This window comes from Delphinapterus leucas, chromosome 6 (genome assembly GCF_059928025.1).
Source record: "Delphinapterus leucas isolate spDelLeu-1000000601 "Yukka" chromosome 6, BTC_Dleu_Yukka2, whole genome shotgun sequence".
NCBI classification, from domain to species: domain Eukaryota; kingdom Metazoa; phylum Chordata; class Mammalia; order Artiodactyla; family Monodontidae; genus Delphinapterus; species Delphinapterus leucas.
Genome location: NC_143134.1, coordinates 27916312 through 27932412, shown reverse-complemented (window position 1 = coordinate 27932412; position 16101 = coordinate 27916312). Strand labels below are relative to the sequence as shown.

At 42.7% G+C, this 16101-nt stretch overlaps 1 protein-coding gene across 1 annotated transcript; it reads right to left on the bottom strand.

Moving 5' to 3' along the window:
* Positions 1–2428: 2428 nt before the first annotated feature.
* Positions 2429–15806, bottom strand: NFIL3 (nuclear factor, interleukin 3 regulated). The gene is made up of 2 exons (XM_022560693.3): positions 15548–15806; positions 2429–4294 (listed from the first exon to the last, which is right to left on the bottom strand). The coding sequence occupies exon 2, from the start codon at positions 4116–4118 to the stop codon at positions 2730–2732; it is 1389 nt and encodes a 462-aa protein (XP_022416401.1). The 5' UTR covers positions 4119–4294; positions 15548–15806; the 3' UTR covers positions 2429–2729.
* Between the last annotated feature and the right edge of the window lie 295 nt (positions 15807–16101).

Below are 16101 nucleotides of genomic sequence, written 5' to 3'. Positions count from 1 at the left end.
TGAGTTTGGAATTGCTTATGTCATTCTTTATTTTTAAGGAGTAACATCTTAAACATCATCCAAGCTACATCTTAGATCCTTGAAATTATAAGACAAAATAACTAAGGAAGAGGGCATCCAAATGTAATATACTCACAATAGCTAATATTAGCAATTAATAGGGGAGGTACTATGGCCTCATAGGCAGGGTGCTTTGCTCCTGCACTGCTCTGACAGATGCATAATTCTTCCTGAAACAACTCAAGATTTACCTTTTTTGCTATTATCCACTTGGACCCTTACAGTAAGTACCACACAGGGTAAGGTTTGTCCATTTTCGGGGCAGTTTATCAACAGTTTTGTTCATATTTGCTCCTATTTCATTGCTGCAAAATCTTCCATCTCTGATGGGTTCCTTTGGAATGTTTACTACTGCATCTCTTGGCACACGTGTGCCCAGGAGAGCAGGACAGTTGTCCACGTGTTTGGACACTGTGTTGACACAATCCAGCATTCCACTGGGCACTGATTCACATTAAGCTGGAGGGAACTAAAGCTTTTTCCCCTCCATATGTAGTTATTGTTTTTTGCCAGTTGTGAACCTGGACAGCCCCTTGTTTTGCCACTTCGCATAGGAACCTGACTTTACCCTCTATCCCTATTATAATTCATTGTGTTAGATTCATTCCATCCATTCTAGGCTGTGAAATGCTTTTGGATCTCAACTGTCTCTCATATCTTAGCCCTCTTCTGCTTTATAACATTTGCAAATGAGATGGGTTTCCCTCGGGGCCTTGCCCAGTCATTAATAAAAAAGAAAAAAGGCTAAGGGCCAAGACTGGTAACACATTCCTCTGAGTCAGGAGACTTCAGAGAGAAAACTGGTCACTGTGTCCAAAAGGACAAAGTGGATGGCATGTGTGCATGTTCTAGCATTCCCTTTAACTCCAAGGATCGTTTTTTAAAATATAAAAGTGCAGGAAGTTTAAGATATCAAAAATCAGGCTTTTATTCAAACCAGGCAGTCAAAAACGCTGGAGACCCCCAAACTGGGATGTTATAACTGGGCCCTTCTTAGGTGCCACCACGAGATACGGGTGACAGAGTGAGTGTTAAGTCATCCTGCACGTTTTAAATTTTATTTATTTATTTATTTTTGGCTGTGTTGGGTCTTTGCTGCTGCGCGCGGGCTTTCTCTAGTTGCGGCGCGCGGGCTTCTCATTGTGGTGGCTTCTCTTGTTGCGGAGCACGGGCTCTAGGTGTGCGCGCTTCAGTAGTTGTGGCACGTGGGCTAGAGTAGTTGTGGCACGCAGGCTCTAGAGCGCAGGCTCAGTAGTTGTGGCGCACGGGCTTAGTTGCCACGGCATGTGGGATCTTCCCAGACCAGGGCATGAACCCATGTCCCCTGCATTGGCAGGTGGGTTCTTAACAAATGCGCCACCAGGGAAGCCCCTGCACATGTTTTATGAAGCCTCCAAGTCCTCCCCCTCACTTCTAGAATACAGAAGAGGTCAGTGTGAGAAGAAACAGTTCTGGAGAGGGCTTTGGTGAGAAGAGCTATGGGGAAAGCTGTGCTTGATCAACATCCACCCATTCCTTCCACCCCACCCAGAAGCCAGTCCCGCCTTGCAACAGAAGACACACTTGGTCTGTATTTGAGGACACTTACTTCTATGGGGCAACTGAGGATCCTGGACAAATGATCAGTCATGATCATATCATCGGTTTACTTAGAATGATGCTTTCTTCTGGACTTCTATATTATAAAGAGTTTCCAAACTGGAGCTATTATTTATATTCATCTTTAACAAATAGTAAAAAAAACCAAGTCATTACATAGACTGAATGTGGTGGAATGTGATCATTGATGTGTTCCTTGAAATTTTGGAAACTAAATAAAACAATATTTCACTAGCTTAATTCCCTAGACTTATGTTCGAGAACTGTTAAGATTTACAATAACATAAAAAGGACTTCATCCTTAGTCTTTTATCCACTCTTTTAATGAACCTCTAAATAATAAACCGGGTCAGTGATTCAACTATCCACATCCATGTGTCATACTTAAAAGAGAGATGACTAAAGAGACAATGATGCCAAACAAGTTGGATTTTTCTACTTGAAAAAAAAAGGATAGAGAAAACGTAACCTTAAAGAAAAATAGATAATGGGGAGTAATTTAGTAAATTACTAGTCTCAAATGCAAGAAAATGCATTCCCCACCCCCTCTTCCCTACTCTCCCTCTTTGGAAGGTTTTCAAACTTATCATAGCCTGGGCCAAATTAGAAAAAGAAATATTATGTGTTGAACTTATGTTTTGGTTTTCCCTTACAGATGGGAGAAAACTCCCCCAAATAAGTAAAATGCAGAATATCTTAATACAGTATCTACTTTTGTAACTTAAATTGCTCTTTCTTTCCCATAAAATTAAGTGCAATGGAGCAGAAGTTCTGTGTCTGTCACCAATCCTTTATTGAAACTGGTAACTTACACACTTTATAACAGAACAACAAAAATAATGTTCAATATATACAGCCTTTGCAATGGTCTATTTGACTATACACAAGGCAGAGTGATAACACAGTCTAATCTTCATAATAATTTGTGCACAGAAAGATACCCAACAGTCAACATGTGAACATTACAGTGAAATGACATCACAAGTCCAGTGAAAATTCAGCCTAATACAAAATGTACTATCTATTGCAAATGACATCTCTAAATGCCCAGAGCTTGTTCAGTAGTAATTTTACCCAGAGTCCGAAGCAGAAATTTGGTGTGTGGCTATAAGTCTTTTAAGTGAGACCACCTCTGCAGACAAGTTGGCTATCCCCTGCTTCAAAAACAAATTCTCTGGGTCAGAGACTTTGTAACCATTGTCTTTCACTTCGACCACTCCAGTTTTGTAACTACTCTGAGTTTTGCCATTAAGTTCTTTTTGATGCCAGTGTTCAGATTTGAGAGACCAATCTTGAATGTTAGTCACTTGCACTGAAAAGGGAGTGAGAGAAGAATGTACCAGATTGGGGGCATTATGCTTCTCAAGTTCGAAATGTCTCTTAGACGTCATGTCAACAGGCGAAGAAAGTTTTTGTGTGCCATCAAATTCGTGATCGAAGGCTTCCACTTTTATCTGCATGGCTTTGGCTTTAATCCGAAGCTTGTGCGGCAAGGCAGAGGAGTTCACTTCTGGAACTTTAACCACTGTGGCGTGGACACGCTGAAGTTCGACGGGAGAGTGGATTGGGCCCTTGGGAACCTGCTGCTCGTCTTCTCCATCGGATGACTTTCCTACTGCACCTTCATCGGTTTCTGATGTCCTTGGAGAGTTACTGGAGGATCGGTTGACCTGCAGCAGAGGGGGAGAGTGTGAGTAGCCAGGAAAAGAATTCCCCATATAGTTCTGGTACACGGCCGCTCGGTAGGTGCCCGGGTCATCTCTGGGCTCCCTGGCATAGCTCTCCAGTTCCATCGGCTCTTGCTTGATGACCTGGAACTTGCTTTCTGGGCTTCTGCAGCCACTCTGCCCAGGGCCCTCCTGCGAATGTTCTAGCGAAGACACTTCTGAAACATCAGACAGAGAGCTCTGTGGAGAGTGCTTGATGACAGAAATGCAACTGCTGGCCACCATCGAGGGCTCGTGCTCATCCACAAAGGCGCTCACGGTGGATTTGGAAGTCTGGTAGTCTTGAAAATACACAGCTGTAGAATTACTGAGTTTCTGAATCTCCTGGGCATAGGCTGTCGAGCTAATTAAACCAAACTTTAATTTTAGGGAAAGCAGTTCAGCTTTTAAAGTGGCGTTTTCTTCTCCCAGTGCAATGAGTTTGTTCTCCAAAACCAGGTCATTCAGTCGACGCTTCTCCCGAGACCTCTTGGCAGCTTCGTTATTTTTCCGCCTCTTTTCCCAATACATGGCATCTTTCTTCTCGTCGGGAATGAATTCCCGTTTCCTCCGACATGCTGAAGATTTGTTTTTCCCCACACTTCCTTCATTGAGAAGGAGCTCTTCCCCTGTCGTCAAGTCTTCGGAGACTTCGGATAAGGCAGAATTAAGCACCATCATCTTGTCCACGCTGCTACCAGCATCAAGAGATGCCTGCTCCTTCTTGATGCTCTGCATTTTTCTCAGCTGCATCAGAAACAACCTTAACCTATATATGCGGTGCAGGAGAAGAAGTTATTTCCTCAGTAATCTCAAATGCTTTAAAAACTGCGGTTTAAAATCCATCAATATTCTTCTTTTTGTTCTACCGTCCAGGATAAATCTCTTCAGCTTCTCTCACCGAACGGAGTAGGGGTCTTCTAGGTCACCTGCAATACATGAAGAGAAACAGTTATCCATTTGGTAAATATTTATTACCAATTATGTACAAGAAAGTACACGAAGCATTGAGGGTCAATATTTCTGCCCTTCAAAGAGTTTACAATCTTGCAAGGAAAATAAGTACCCAAATACCTATACGGTAAAGTTGTAAAGGACAAGTCCACAGTGAGACCTGTGGTCCAGGACAGTGAGAGAAAAAAACACATCTGCCCCAGGGAAAAACAGAGGAAGACTGTGTTTCAGGAGAAAAAATGGTGGGGTGGGGCATGTGGGGATAGGACATTACAGGAAGGAAATGACAGATCGCCTCTGGTTGGTAAGTTTTTAAATAGTACTTGCATCTTGTGGGGCTTCTGAATACTTTTAGATAGCACTTATATCACTGCCAAGCAAACAAGCTCACCTCATAAAAGGAACTTTTCCAAGTAAACCCCTTTAATATCAGTAAACAAATTCTGTAATTACATGGAATCAAATATAAACGGAGCTAAATTTTTATTGCCACAAAAATAAAAGCCACACAAACAACTGAGTTGTAGTTGTTTAATCTCTTATGTGGCTGATGTCATGGTCATTCTGCCAAGTGACTCAGCATACCTGAAAAGGACTCTTTTCAATAAAGCCATCTCTTTTGACACATTTGTGCTATGAGGTTAGAAATGTTCTTTTTTTTTTTCCGGTTCCTTCAAATTGATTTATCAAACATTCACTTAAGAGTGAAGCATCCACAGTGCTTTTTTTGGTCCTGACAATTCTGTCATAATAGATTTCATTGATAAAGTAGCTTCAGACTAAAATAAACGCTTATTATTCAAAGGGATATTTTTTTTTTTAAGTACAGTGCCTTCTTGAAACTTAAAATTATTTTAAACCAAGAGAATGTAATTATGGAAAGAATTTCTTTCCATTTTACTAATTAGTTTCAAACAAAATATAAGAACTCAAAAATAGAACCATCAACTAGCTTCCTTTTCCACTGATGACATATTTATAATCTGAACTTGGCCTGACAGGAGATAATAAATCCATATTAAGTTCCAATAACAATCTTCTCGTGGTCATTTTGGATCTGTCTTCCTGGACAGGGCTTCTCTGTCTAATTTTCCAGTAGGTAATACTTTCATAAAGGAGATATGGTAAGACAACTGTTCATTTGGCACTATCTGTATATGGCACTCTTCCTGCCCTATTAAAAAGATTTAATGTTTTTCTTTTAGGTCTCTCTTTCTTTCTTGTGCATAGTTTTATAATGACTAATGACGTTTAATTTTATCAGCTGGAAAAGACTGCCAGCTTCCTGTGTCTTTTCCAGAAGGAGCAGAAGGAATGATGTAATAATTTCAGGATCATCAAGAATAAGGTTAAATGCCATGTTTCTGTCCATCAAATTGAGCCAATGGAAACAGTGAGTTGCAACTTAGCAAAACCTGTGATTACAAATACCGAGCTTCCGTTTGTTTTTGAAAATATAGCTTTAATGGGAAATGAAGGCAATGAGTCTGCCACAGCAGGCCGTGATGGTGTAGAAAGGGGAGCTTCCTAGTTATCACTTAGTAAACAACCCTGCTTCCTATATTTCCAGTTAGGTTTCTTGTTCTGATATGAAAACCCCTTTTCCTTCAATATACTGAATGGGTTCTTCCCTCCTGTCAAGAATTTGTATTCCCTAATTCAGTTAAGTCTTCCCCCCTGAAATCAAATGAATGTTGAAGCAAAGAGTAAAAATTCCAGTTCCAGGAAGATAATTACATTGAACTTTTCCAAGATGCTTTTTAAATCTCCACTGTATCCCCAGATACTACTGTTTTTTAAAATATTATGCAGTTCCTTGCACACTATTATTCTGAGTATTTTCTCCACTTGAGACTCTTTCTCTTCCATGCATTTTTTAATTTGTCCCTTCCTTGGGGAAAAAAAATTACATTCCTTTTACATTTCACCTCACCTATGAGTTTTTACAGTTATGCTTTTGAAATGCCCCACCATTCTGTGTTAGTTACTCTTCCTGAACTTTTCATTCTTTCATCATTTCATATTGTTTCATCATTTCAAACCTACATTGAGTGAGTTGGGACTCTCTTCAATCTCCTGGTCCAAAGAATCGCGCTGAGTCCAGTGTGAGTGAGGGCGGGCAGGCAGCCCTTGCCACACTGCATAGAGAAAATAACACTACTTCCATTTAACAAAAATATCCCACTTGTCCTAAAATCTCTTAACCCATTACTTCTGGGTGTCTAAGTACTTTATGTCCACTTTGTCGTCTCTACAACTTTGTTGGTACATTCAAAGCCTGCAGAAAAATCTCATTTCTTTTCAGTTAATCTTCTTCCTATTTGAATTTCACTGTGTGTGCTAGAATCTGGTTCTTCCTTCATCTGCACATATTAACTGCCTCTATGATTCCACCAGCAAATCACGCCATAACGACATTAGGATATTTTCTGTAATATTATTTATCAAATAACCTTGCAGTGTTGAAAAGAGTTTATCAGCAGTGCGAGATACTGTAGAGAGAGGTGCTGATTTTGTACAATGTGTATCTTCCTACATGTTTGTTTTGTATGTCCAACTAGACTGCAAATTAGTTCAGGGCTCAAATTAATATATTTGTATCCTAGCAACAAACTGAACCTATTAGGTGCTCAACATCTGATTGACAGTCACTCATTTGCCTTATATAAGAGAGCTTTGTGCCAAAAACACTTTGTTGATACATTCTTTTAAATCTGATTATTACATAAATTCTAAAAAAGATATTTAACTTAGTAACAGAGAGCTTCTCTTATTCATTCCTTGACTTATTCAACACATATGGAGCACCTACTGTATACCTGGCACTGAGCCAGACTGGGGGCACATAAAGAGTGAAGGAAGACTCAAACTCCCAAGAGTCAAGGGACCCCTTAGTCTTTGGTGGGAGACAGGCTTGTGAATACAGCGCTCATCCAGGGGTGTGCTAGGAGCACCGCCAACAAGGGGTGTTGGTGCACATATCACATTGTTTCTTGCTGCACTGCCTTTTTCTTTGTATGGTGATAATAAAAACAATTATAACAGGCGCCATTTACTCAACACTGACTATGCAACAGACACTGTGAGCCTGGCCTATTATTATTTCACTGCCCTCATAATAACCACTTTCAGATGAGAAAACTAAGGCTCAGAGAAGTTAAGCAACTTGCCCAGTGTCACACAGCTAGTTAAGGGGCACAGCTAAGATTCCAGGACAGCCCTGACCCCAATCCAATTCCTCTAACAGTACCCATTCCTGTACTCCCAGAGGGTTGTTCTGGTGTATATCCCTGCAATGCATCTCATTTACATACAGTTCCTTTCTGTGTTACTCTCATTTCTGGGTAATATATGCCCACTTACTAAGTGACTTTGGGGGCAGTAAAGCACTATTAGATGCTGCCAGAACTTCTTTACGACAACAAAGGTACCATCTGGAACTTTTCTCCAGCTTCCACAGAGTTGTATAGCCTGCAAGTATTTAATGAATTGAGAAAACATTCTAAATTTTCATATCTCTGCTAAAATTTTAATCTCCGGGCAAACCTACATGCTAAAATAAATAGAAGGAAAAAAATTAAAGCTATTAGCATTGTCACTTGTGATTTTTTGGTACACAACCAAAATGTATCCATTTTCAACATGGTGGGAGAGGGAAGTTAAAACACAGAAAGACTGAGTGACTTTCCCAAGACCATGCAGCACTAGAGGGCAGAGATGTTGAGGGCAAAGAATCTATTTGTGCCCTTCAACAATAAATTTAAATTAAAGTGAATGGAAAGGTGGTTTACAATGCCTTCTAAAGACAGCAGTTTTTATGCTCAACTAACTAATGACTTTATTTCAGATTCCAGTGTTTTCCCTTATGATTAACTGAACAGTCATTTCACCTCTGCCTCATGTTTTCAGATCACCACTAATGCTGTGTTACATCAGTCACCACTAGTTTCCTTTCTGGTGAATAACTGACACTAAATGACAATTCTATAATGCTGGGGTATTCAGCACGATCAGCTTCATTACACGCATTAGATAATACACAAATAAAAGGAGAAATTTAAGAGCAGGAGTCATCACATTCTAATGACATATTTTCCCACACCTAACTCGGATGTACCACTGCTAATTAATGCTTTTTTGTAGTACATCACATTATTTCTACAGGCAGGAGTTATGTTTCATAAACCCAGATTTTAAAGTCTATTTAAGTCAGATGACCTAAATATTGTTTTTAATTAAGATAAGTTTGGTTTAGAAAATTCTCTAAAAGAATAAAGCTTTACAACACAAATTCTAGCCCAAATTTCTTTTTGAGGAGGGACCTTATGACTTATGTTTACAATGACAGACCGGTATCTTCTCTGGCCGCCAACACATCTCTCAGAGAAATATTGGTGGACAATTCAAACTTGTTACAAGGCAAGAAGAGAAGAAACATTTTGTTTCAAGCATCTAAAATCTTACTAATAGCTTAGATGTTAAAATCTACTATGAGAAAAAATCATTATTATTTCTTTAGAGAGATTGCAAATTGCTATTTGATACTTTGATTTTAACATTCTGTCAATACAAGATGAAATACTATTTGATGTGCCCAATGTTTTGGAAATATTTTGATAGAACTACCTCATTTTACCTCTACTCTCTGAATGTACTGTTTACACCCTCAGAGGTATAGTATAGATACCATTAAAGAAAAAAATTCTTTTATGTTAAACTACAAACCATCTCTCTACTAAGAGGCAGTTGCTTATTTTTGAGATAAGTGCCATTTTAGTGAAAAAATAAAGTTAATGAATCAATTCACAGCTCTTTAAACTAGTAATACTAGCAAATGTTAACCTACATTTTCTTCCTGTGGCTAAAATCCATGACATGATTGTTTCAATAAAATGCTTTACTTCTTTTCATGGATGAAAATAAAATCTAGGGGGGAGTGGGGGATGAAAAAACTAAGGAAACACTGAAGTTGCACGAGGATTTTCTAATCAGGCTGAAAACATGCTTTTTAAATTAAGAAAACTATGTTAAACCTCTTTAAGTACCAGTGAAGTGCCTCCCATTAATAATATAATTCTGTATCTAGTAACACAGACTCTGAAGTCAGAGAGAAATGTATACTTGATCAAACTATGAACACACACATAAACAGACTTTCACACTTTGCCAAAATCTATCCTATCATAGCAACAAACTGGCCTACTTTTTCTATTCGGGTACTTCTGTAAATGAATGTGTCAAAACCAGAGCAAGTTTATGATAAATGAAAATATTTCAAGTTTCTTGCCCTTTCATCCTCAACAAAGGACCACTTGAAAATTAGATTTAAACTTAATAAATATGATGACAACACTGCATTTTATTATAGCATTGATATAATTTAAGGGATTGAAATATGAAATAGTATGACCTGACGTTCTTTTATAAAAAGAGGCTACTGTTTGTAATCTAACTCTCAATGAAAATATTCTGAAGACTGCTCAGGGCAAATGCATAGATGCTAACACATCCAAACAACTTCAAGGCTTGAGGGAGGGGAACTGGGAGGATGGGGGTGATGAAATACTAATGCCTTATGAAAAATTCTGCATTCACTTCAAAATGGGGACCATTTGTTTTCTTGAAAGTTTCAAAAAGATAATTTATCAGTCTAGCAACTAATTTGAAATCTTAAGGGACATGGGTAATTATGAAGTTACCCAGTTATAAGAAATTCTGCAACAGGTAAGTAATACCAGACTACATGCAACATGGGATAATGATGGGAAAAATGGGGTGCATGCAGAGTTGGCTGAGGAAATGGTATGGTAGGGCAAGGTTTTGAATGTCCCTAATTATACTGAAGGATCATTCCAATTTTCCTCAGCTTGACTTTTTAATTTCTTGTTCACTTTCCTTCCCAGTGAGCAGACGATTACAAATGTCATTTATTATGTGCCTCATGAATAGAAGAAATTATTTTAAATGTTTATTTTTAGTGTTTATTTGAAGGCTACTTAACTCCAGCTTTAGATCCCTAGAAAGTTAATTAATAAAAGACACCATGTTCTGATAACTAAAAGGCTTATAAACATCATTCTGCTTCCAATGAAAATGAGTCCTCAAAGCACAGATTATTACGAAAGGCATCTAGTAAATCCCTACTAAACTTTCTTACCATAAAAACAAGCTAGCATACTCTAATTAAAACCATATGAGAAACAGTAATTTTTTAACTACAAGAAAGGTATTTGTAATGAAATTTGAGAGATAATTGGGGGTGGTGGCAATACAAGCTCATTTTGAAACTGGAAAACTCTTATGTAATGTCTGTGATCAAAGGTCAATGTCTTTCGACATTCTTATACAAGTCCAATCTGGATAAAAATCAACTCAAATATAATTTAGAAAAATAACAGGATATCAAACAATGTGTTAACTCTGTGAAATACAGGCATACCTTACAAAAACAAGAAATGAATATTAAAGGAAACTTCAATTACATTGTTTCTGTCATATTTTGAACTGAATCCCAAGTGTGCTCTCATTCCTTAATACAAATTAAAAATAAACAACTTTGAACAGCATCAATGCCATCTGGATTACAATGGAAATAATGAAGTATGTGTGATTTTACTAGGGTAAAAATAAAGCCTCGGCAATATGACTGCACCTTTTCCATTCCATGCTGCAATCACACTCACGTCTCAGAACTGACTCTATGGACCAAAGCAAGGTCAACTAGAAATATCCACTCAGCTGGTGAGTCAGGCACATTGCTCAACGTGGGAAAGGGCCTGAACAAAGGGTTTTAATTTTCAGCTTGTTGCATCATAGTGATGTTATAATTGCACTGCGCAAAGATAAGTCTTTAACACAGAAGAGGAAATTGTTTCAAAAACTCCAGTGAGCCTGCACTCACACTCAGGGAAGGGACAGAGACAGAGGGTCACCCCACCCCCCCAATCCCCTTTTCAGGCTCCTGGCCTGGGCTGCTAATCAATTTCTCTTAGCCTCCACTTCCTCATGTCTAAAATGGGGACGATAATAGAACAGTCAACACAGTGCCTGGCACAGGAAGGGTACATGTTTAGCAAATATTAGCTCTTCACCTCATTTCTGAAGAATGAGCAGCATCAAGGAAATGACGATGATTAGTTCTAGGCCCAACTTTTGCCTCTCGTAATTCGTAGTGAAGCACTGCCCTATGTTGCAAGTGTAAGGGTAAACCAAACGAAATTTACTTCTGTGTTAGTCAAAAGGGCCAACCATCAGCAGTTGGGGCATGTCCTACCGTTTTAACCATACAGGCTGCACACACTCCCTCCCAACACAGCTCATCTGTGAGGTCTAACCAGCCTCTGATCTCAGACTAGAATTTTAGATAGAGAGATTATCCAGGACCAGGAAAACCATCACAGAGAGGTAAAGGGAACTGAAAAAAGGCAGCTGTTTGGCACTTTTTACACCATTCCTGCAACCATCAACTCACCTCTCCCTGTTCCTTTAAACATTTCCCCCAAACATTAACCCAATGACTTGGGTAGTCTGAGGTTCTGCAATCCTGTCAAGAATTCCCTTCAAACTAAAATTACCATCAAACGTAATAGCAAATAGTTTTGAGAAAGAAATTAATCATTATTAGAACAAAAAAGTACAGTATTTCAAGAAGAATCTTTTTTTTTTAAGATTTTTTTGATATGGACCATTTTTAAAGTCTTTATTGAATTTGTTACAATATTACTTGTGTTTTATGTTTTGGTTTTTTGGCCCCAGGCACGTGGGATCTTAGCTCCCTGGCCAGGGATGGAACCTGCACCCCCTGCATTGGAAGGTGAAGTCTTAACCACTGGACTACCATGGAAGTCCCAAGAAGAATCATTAACTATAGGCTTAGTGCAAACTTTATTCCTTATTGCACAGAGACTTAGGCAGTGAAAAATGAAGGTGAATACCTTTATTAAAAAATATATATATATATATATATATATATATATATATATATATAGTCCTGGTCACTTTTACAGGAAACATTTACTGAGCTCCCCACAACTGCCCAGCTAAACAGGTTTTATTCCCTCAGTTTACCCTGGAGGCCTATGGAAACCAGGGCAGTGCCCAAGATCACAGGCTGGGGCCTGGGACCCAGCTCTTGTGAGCCCACAGCCTGTGTTCTTTTTTAGCACTTCACTGTTTCCTAACTACTGACTGGCCTGAAACTCAAGAGAGAAACCATTAAGGATGGGGTGTAGGATTTGATCTCACAGAAGCCAACTTTTCAACAAAGCACTGCGCTGATGCCCTTTCAGAGAACATCTGTGACGCTGCCCTGAATTCACTGCGATTTATTGCAGGAGCACAGCCTCAGAAGACTTATTGCCAGGATGAAAGTACTATATACTCTTATATAGCAGGACAACGGCATCCACACAAGTGTTTTGATTTTTTAAAATTCTGAACTCGGGGGATTTGAGTTCTCTCTACTCTTGCCTTTGACCACATAGACTAAAGGTTCAAAAAAAAAAAATACATCGACTCGACTGGCTACAGTCAAGATGGGGTTCTCCTCGTCACCACCACCAATAGTGGACCTCCCCTCCCCCCAATTTTTGTGGTCTATTGACATTTGGAGGTTTCCTTAGGTCTTTTTCACTTCACGAAAATCAGAAGCCCTCGGCTCCGACATACAATGAAGCCTCCCCGAACAAAGGTTCCTGCGGTGCTCAGAAGCTCAGCGCGCAAAAAGCAATACGGCAGGCCCCTGGAACTGCGGAGCGGCCTCGCCCTGGGTCCCTCCTGTCCCTCCCGCTCTCCTGGCTCCCCTCCCGCCGCTTCGGCTGCCCTTGCGTCCTCCCCCTCCCTCCTCCTGCCCAAGCAAACCCAGAGCGCATCGCACTCTCGGGTCCCGGGCGGTCCCTCGGCGCCCCCCCACGCGCCTCCCCAGGACCCGCCCCCGCCGGGTGGGCGGCGCAGCGGGGCCTTGGCGCCGCCAGGACCCCCGCGCCAGAACAAAGGAATGTGAGGAGGGGGCGAGGAGGAGCAGCACAGGCCGCCCTGCAGCCCCCGTCTAAGCGCCGCCCAAGGGCGCTCCCTGCTGCTAACCGAGGTCCGCGCCCGCCACCCCCACATCGCCCCCAGACCCCAAGGGCCCGCAGGAGGGAGGGGTGGGCCGGGAGGCAAGGGAGCACCCTTGAGGTCGCGATCGGAAGGTGGCGCTACGCGGCCCCCTGCAGGCCCGGGGCTCCCGGCCTGCGCTCCAAAGTAGGTCGGGGTCTGACATTCGGGGCCTGGAGCAATATTAGCTTCTTGGAAAGCGACTTCAATTACTTGGGGTAATAAATTTGTTCCAGAGGTGAATCTCTGTAATACGTCCCCTCCTCCGCCCCCCTCGCACCTAAAAACCGTCCACAACCCTGCTTTTTAGTTATTTTAATAGTACATTAGGGGAAAACAAATCTGACATACACACACCACCATATACATATATTCACATACACACTACGTAAGAGTCCAGGGACAAATTTAAAATCTGGGTATATTATATATTCATATAATCCTCACACGAATAAAACTACGACATCCACCAAAAAAATACAATCTACTAACCTATATGTGTTTCCCATAAATCATATCTGGTCTGGAAAAAATAAAAATACGATGTGAAACAAATACTGTGACCCCATTCGCTGTTGTTATTTACAAAAGCCAAGACCAGAAGATGACACTCGGCCATCCCCTGCTGTTCTCAGGGAACAGCACTTTCCTAAAGTGTCCTTTAAAAAGATAAATGGGAGTCAGCATTCAGCAAGTCACCGGGCTCTGCGAAATGCCTTCCTAAAAATACAATCTTATCAAAGGTCTCCGAAGGCGTGGAGTTAAAACTACAGCAAATGGCCTTGAACTTGTATTTGCACACAGCCCTGGAGAAAACGCCAGAAATAGCGCTGTGAGGCCACAATTGTTAAAATGTGATAGGGCTAAATTTAGAAGAACGCACATTTCATTTAGGGCAAAAGACACACATGCGGCTGCATGAGCAAACTCAATGCTTACCCAGTTGTCTACTTTCCTGTTTAAAATATCCTTAAAAAAAAAAAACTGTTACAGTGACATTTTAAAGGCTGAGATCGTCCTACTTTCTTTGTAGCAAGATTATAAAATCACGTAATTAGCTCCCTCTTCCTGTGCTCACTGCCAGCAAATTCGTCCGTTACATAATACAACATTTCCAGGAAACTATTATGTGATCTGTCTTGTGTCTGAAAAAGCAATGACAATAAGGTGAGAAAAAGGGCTGATCGAATGGAATGCATTAAAATTAGGAAGGTGGGGAGGTGAACGTCACAATGGTTCGTCCCAGGTTTAAAAATAATAGCTCAGAACACCTAAGGGACGAGCCCGGGTAGTATCCAAGATCAGAATACAAACCGAGGAATTCTTCCTTTCATGTTTTGTAGGAGTGTTTAAAAATACATCTTTTTTATTTGGGACGTAGTATACAGGTAATGATCCAGTATCCAACGCGGCGCTAAAATTACCAAATCATTGCACACGTACGCGCACATTCCCACATCAGCCCGTAATCCTTGCCAATATTTCACTGTGGGCAGATTATGCAATGTATGCAAGTACAAATCCCACAACCTCCCCGAGCGCTGGTAAAACACGCTGACGACAAACAGGGTGGAAAACGTCTGTGCAGATTCAGCCCCGGACACAAACAAACGCAGCGCAGGCATTCTCCGAATGCCGTCACCATTCACGCTACCAACGCTCTTTCTCAACGAGAAAATCAAGACTCTTCCCCATTACTCAGCTCCCCTCCTCTCCGCCGCCGCCAGCCCCGCAGAAGGGACGAGAAAGGAAAGAGCGCTGCCCTTCCCCACGAGAAGGCTCAGCCTCGGCTCAGCCTCCCCGGCGCTCTTCTCTATCAAAACATCAATTTTCCTGAAATCAGGAGACATTATGCAACAGCAGCGGGGGGAGCGCAAGCCAGCCCGGACTACGTGCCGGAGCGACGGCGCTGCAATCAAAGCAGCCACCTTAAGGTGGCGAGTCCCCCTCCTGACAAGGCAGCAAAAGTTTATGTAATGAATGCCCCGCGCACACTCGCAGCCGCCGGCCAGCTCCGCGCACAGCCGAACCCCGCGCACAGCCTGGCCCGCGCCCCGCGCCAGCCGGCCGCGCGCCCCGGGAGCGGGCGGGGAGCGGGGCACCCGGCCCGGGCCGGCGGTGGGCGGAGCGCTTACCGTGTTCCTGCTCTCAGGGCGGCGAGCTGGGGTGGCGGGGAGAAAGAACGGGGGCCGTGAGCGAAGCCGGTGGCGTTCGGGGATCGGGGTCCGGCTGGGCCTCCGGGGCGGCAGGCGGAGGCGAGGGCGCGTCGCGGGAGACGGGCGGCGCGCCGGGTCCGCGAGCGCCGTGGCCGCGCCGGGAGATGTGTGTTAGTAGGTCAGTTCCGAGCGCGGCGCTACGTCGCCGACCGCCAGCCCGCCGTGACGGGCGGCTCCGGCCCCAATCGCCGAGTCCGCACCCGCCCCCAGCCCGCCTCCAATGGCCGCGGCCAGCGGAGGCAGGCTCTCCGGTGCCCCGCCCTCGCCCCGCCCCCGCCCACTCCCCCTCCCGGCAGCGCCACCGGCAGCCCGCGTCCCTTCCCGGCCGCGGCCACCGCCGCCGCCCGAGTGCCGGGACGCCCAGCGCCTGGGGCCCCGCGCCCCGCTCCCGGGTTGCGCAACGGCCGGCGCGACCGTCTCGACCGGAGCGAGCATGGGGAGGGGCCCGAGACCCCTGCCTCACCGTCCCGCTC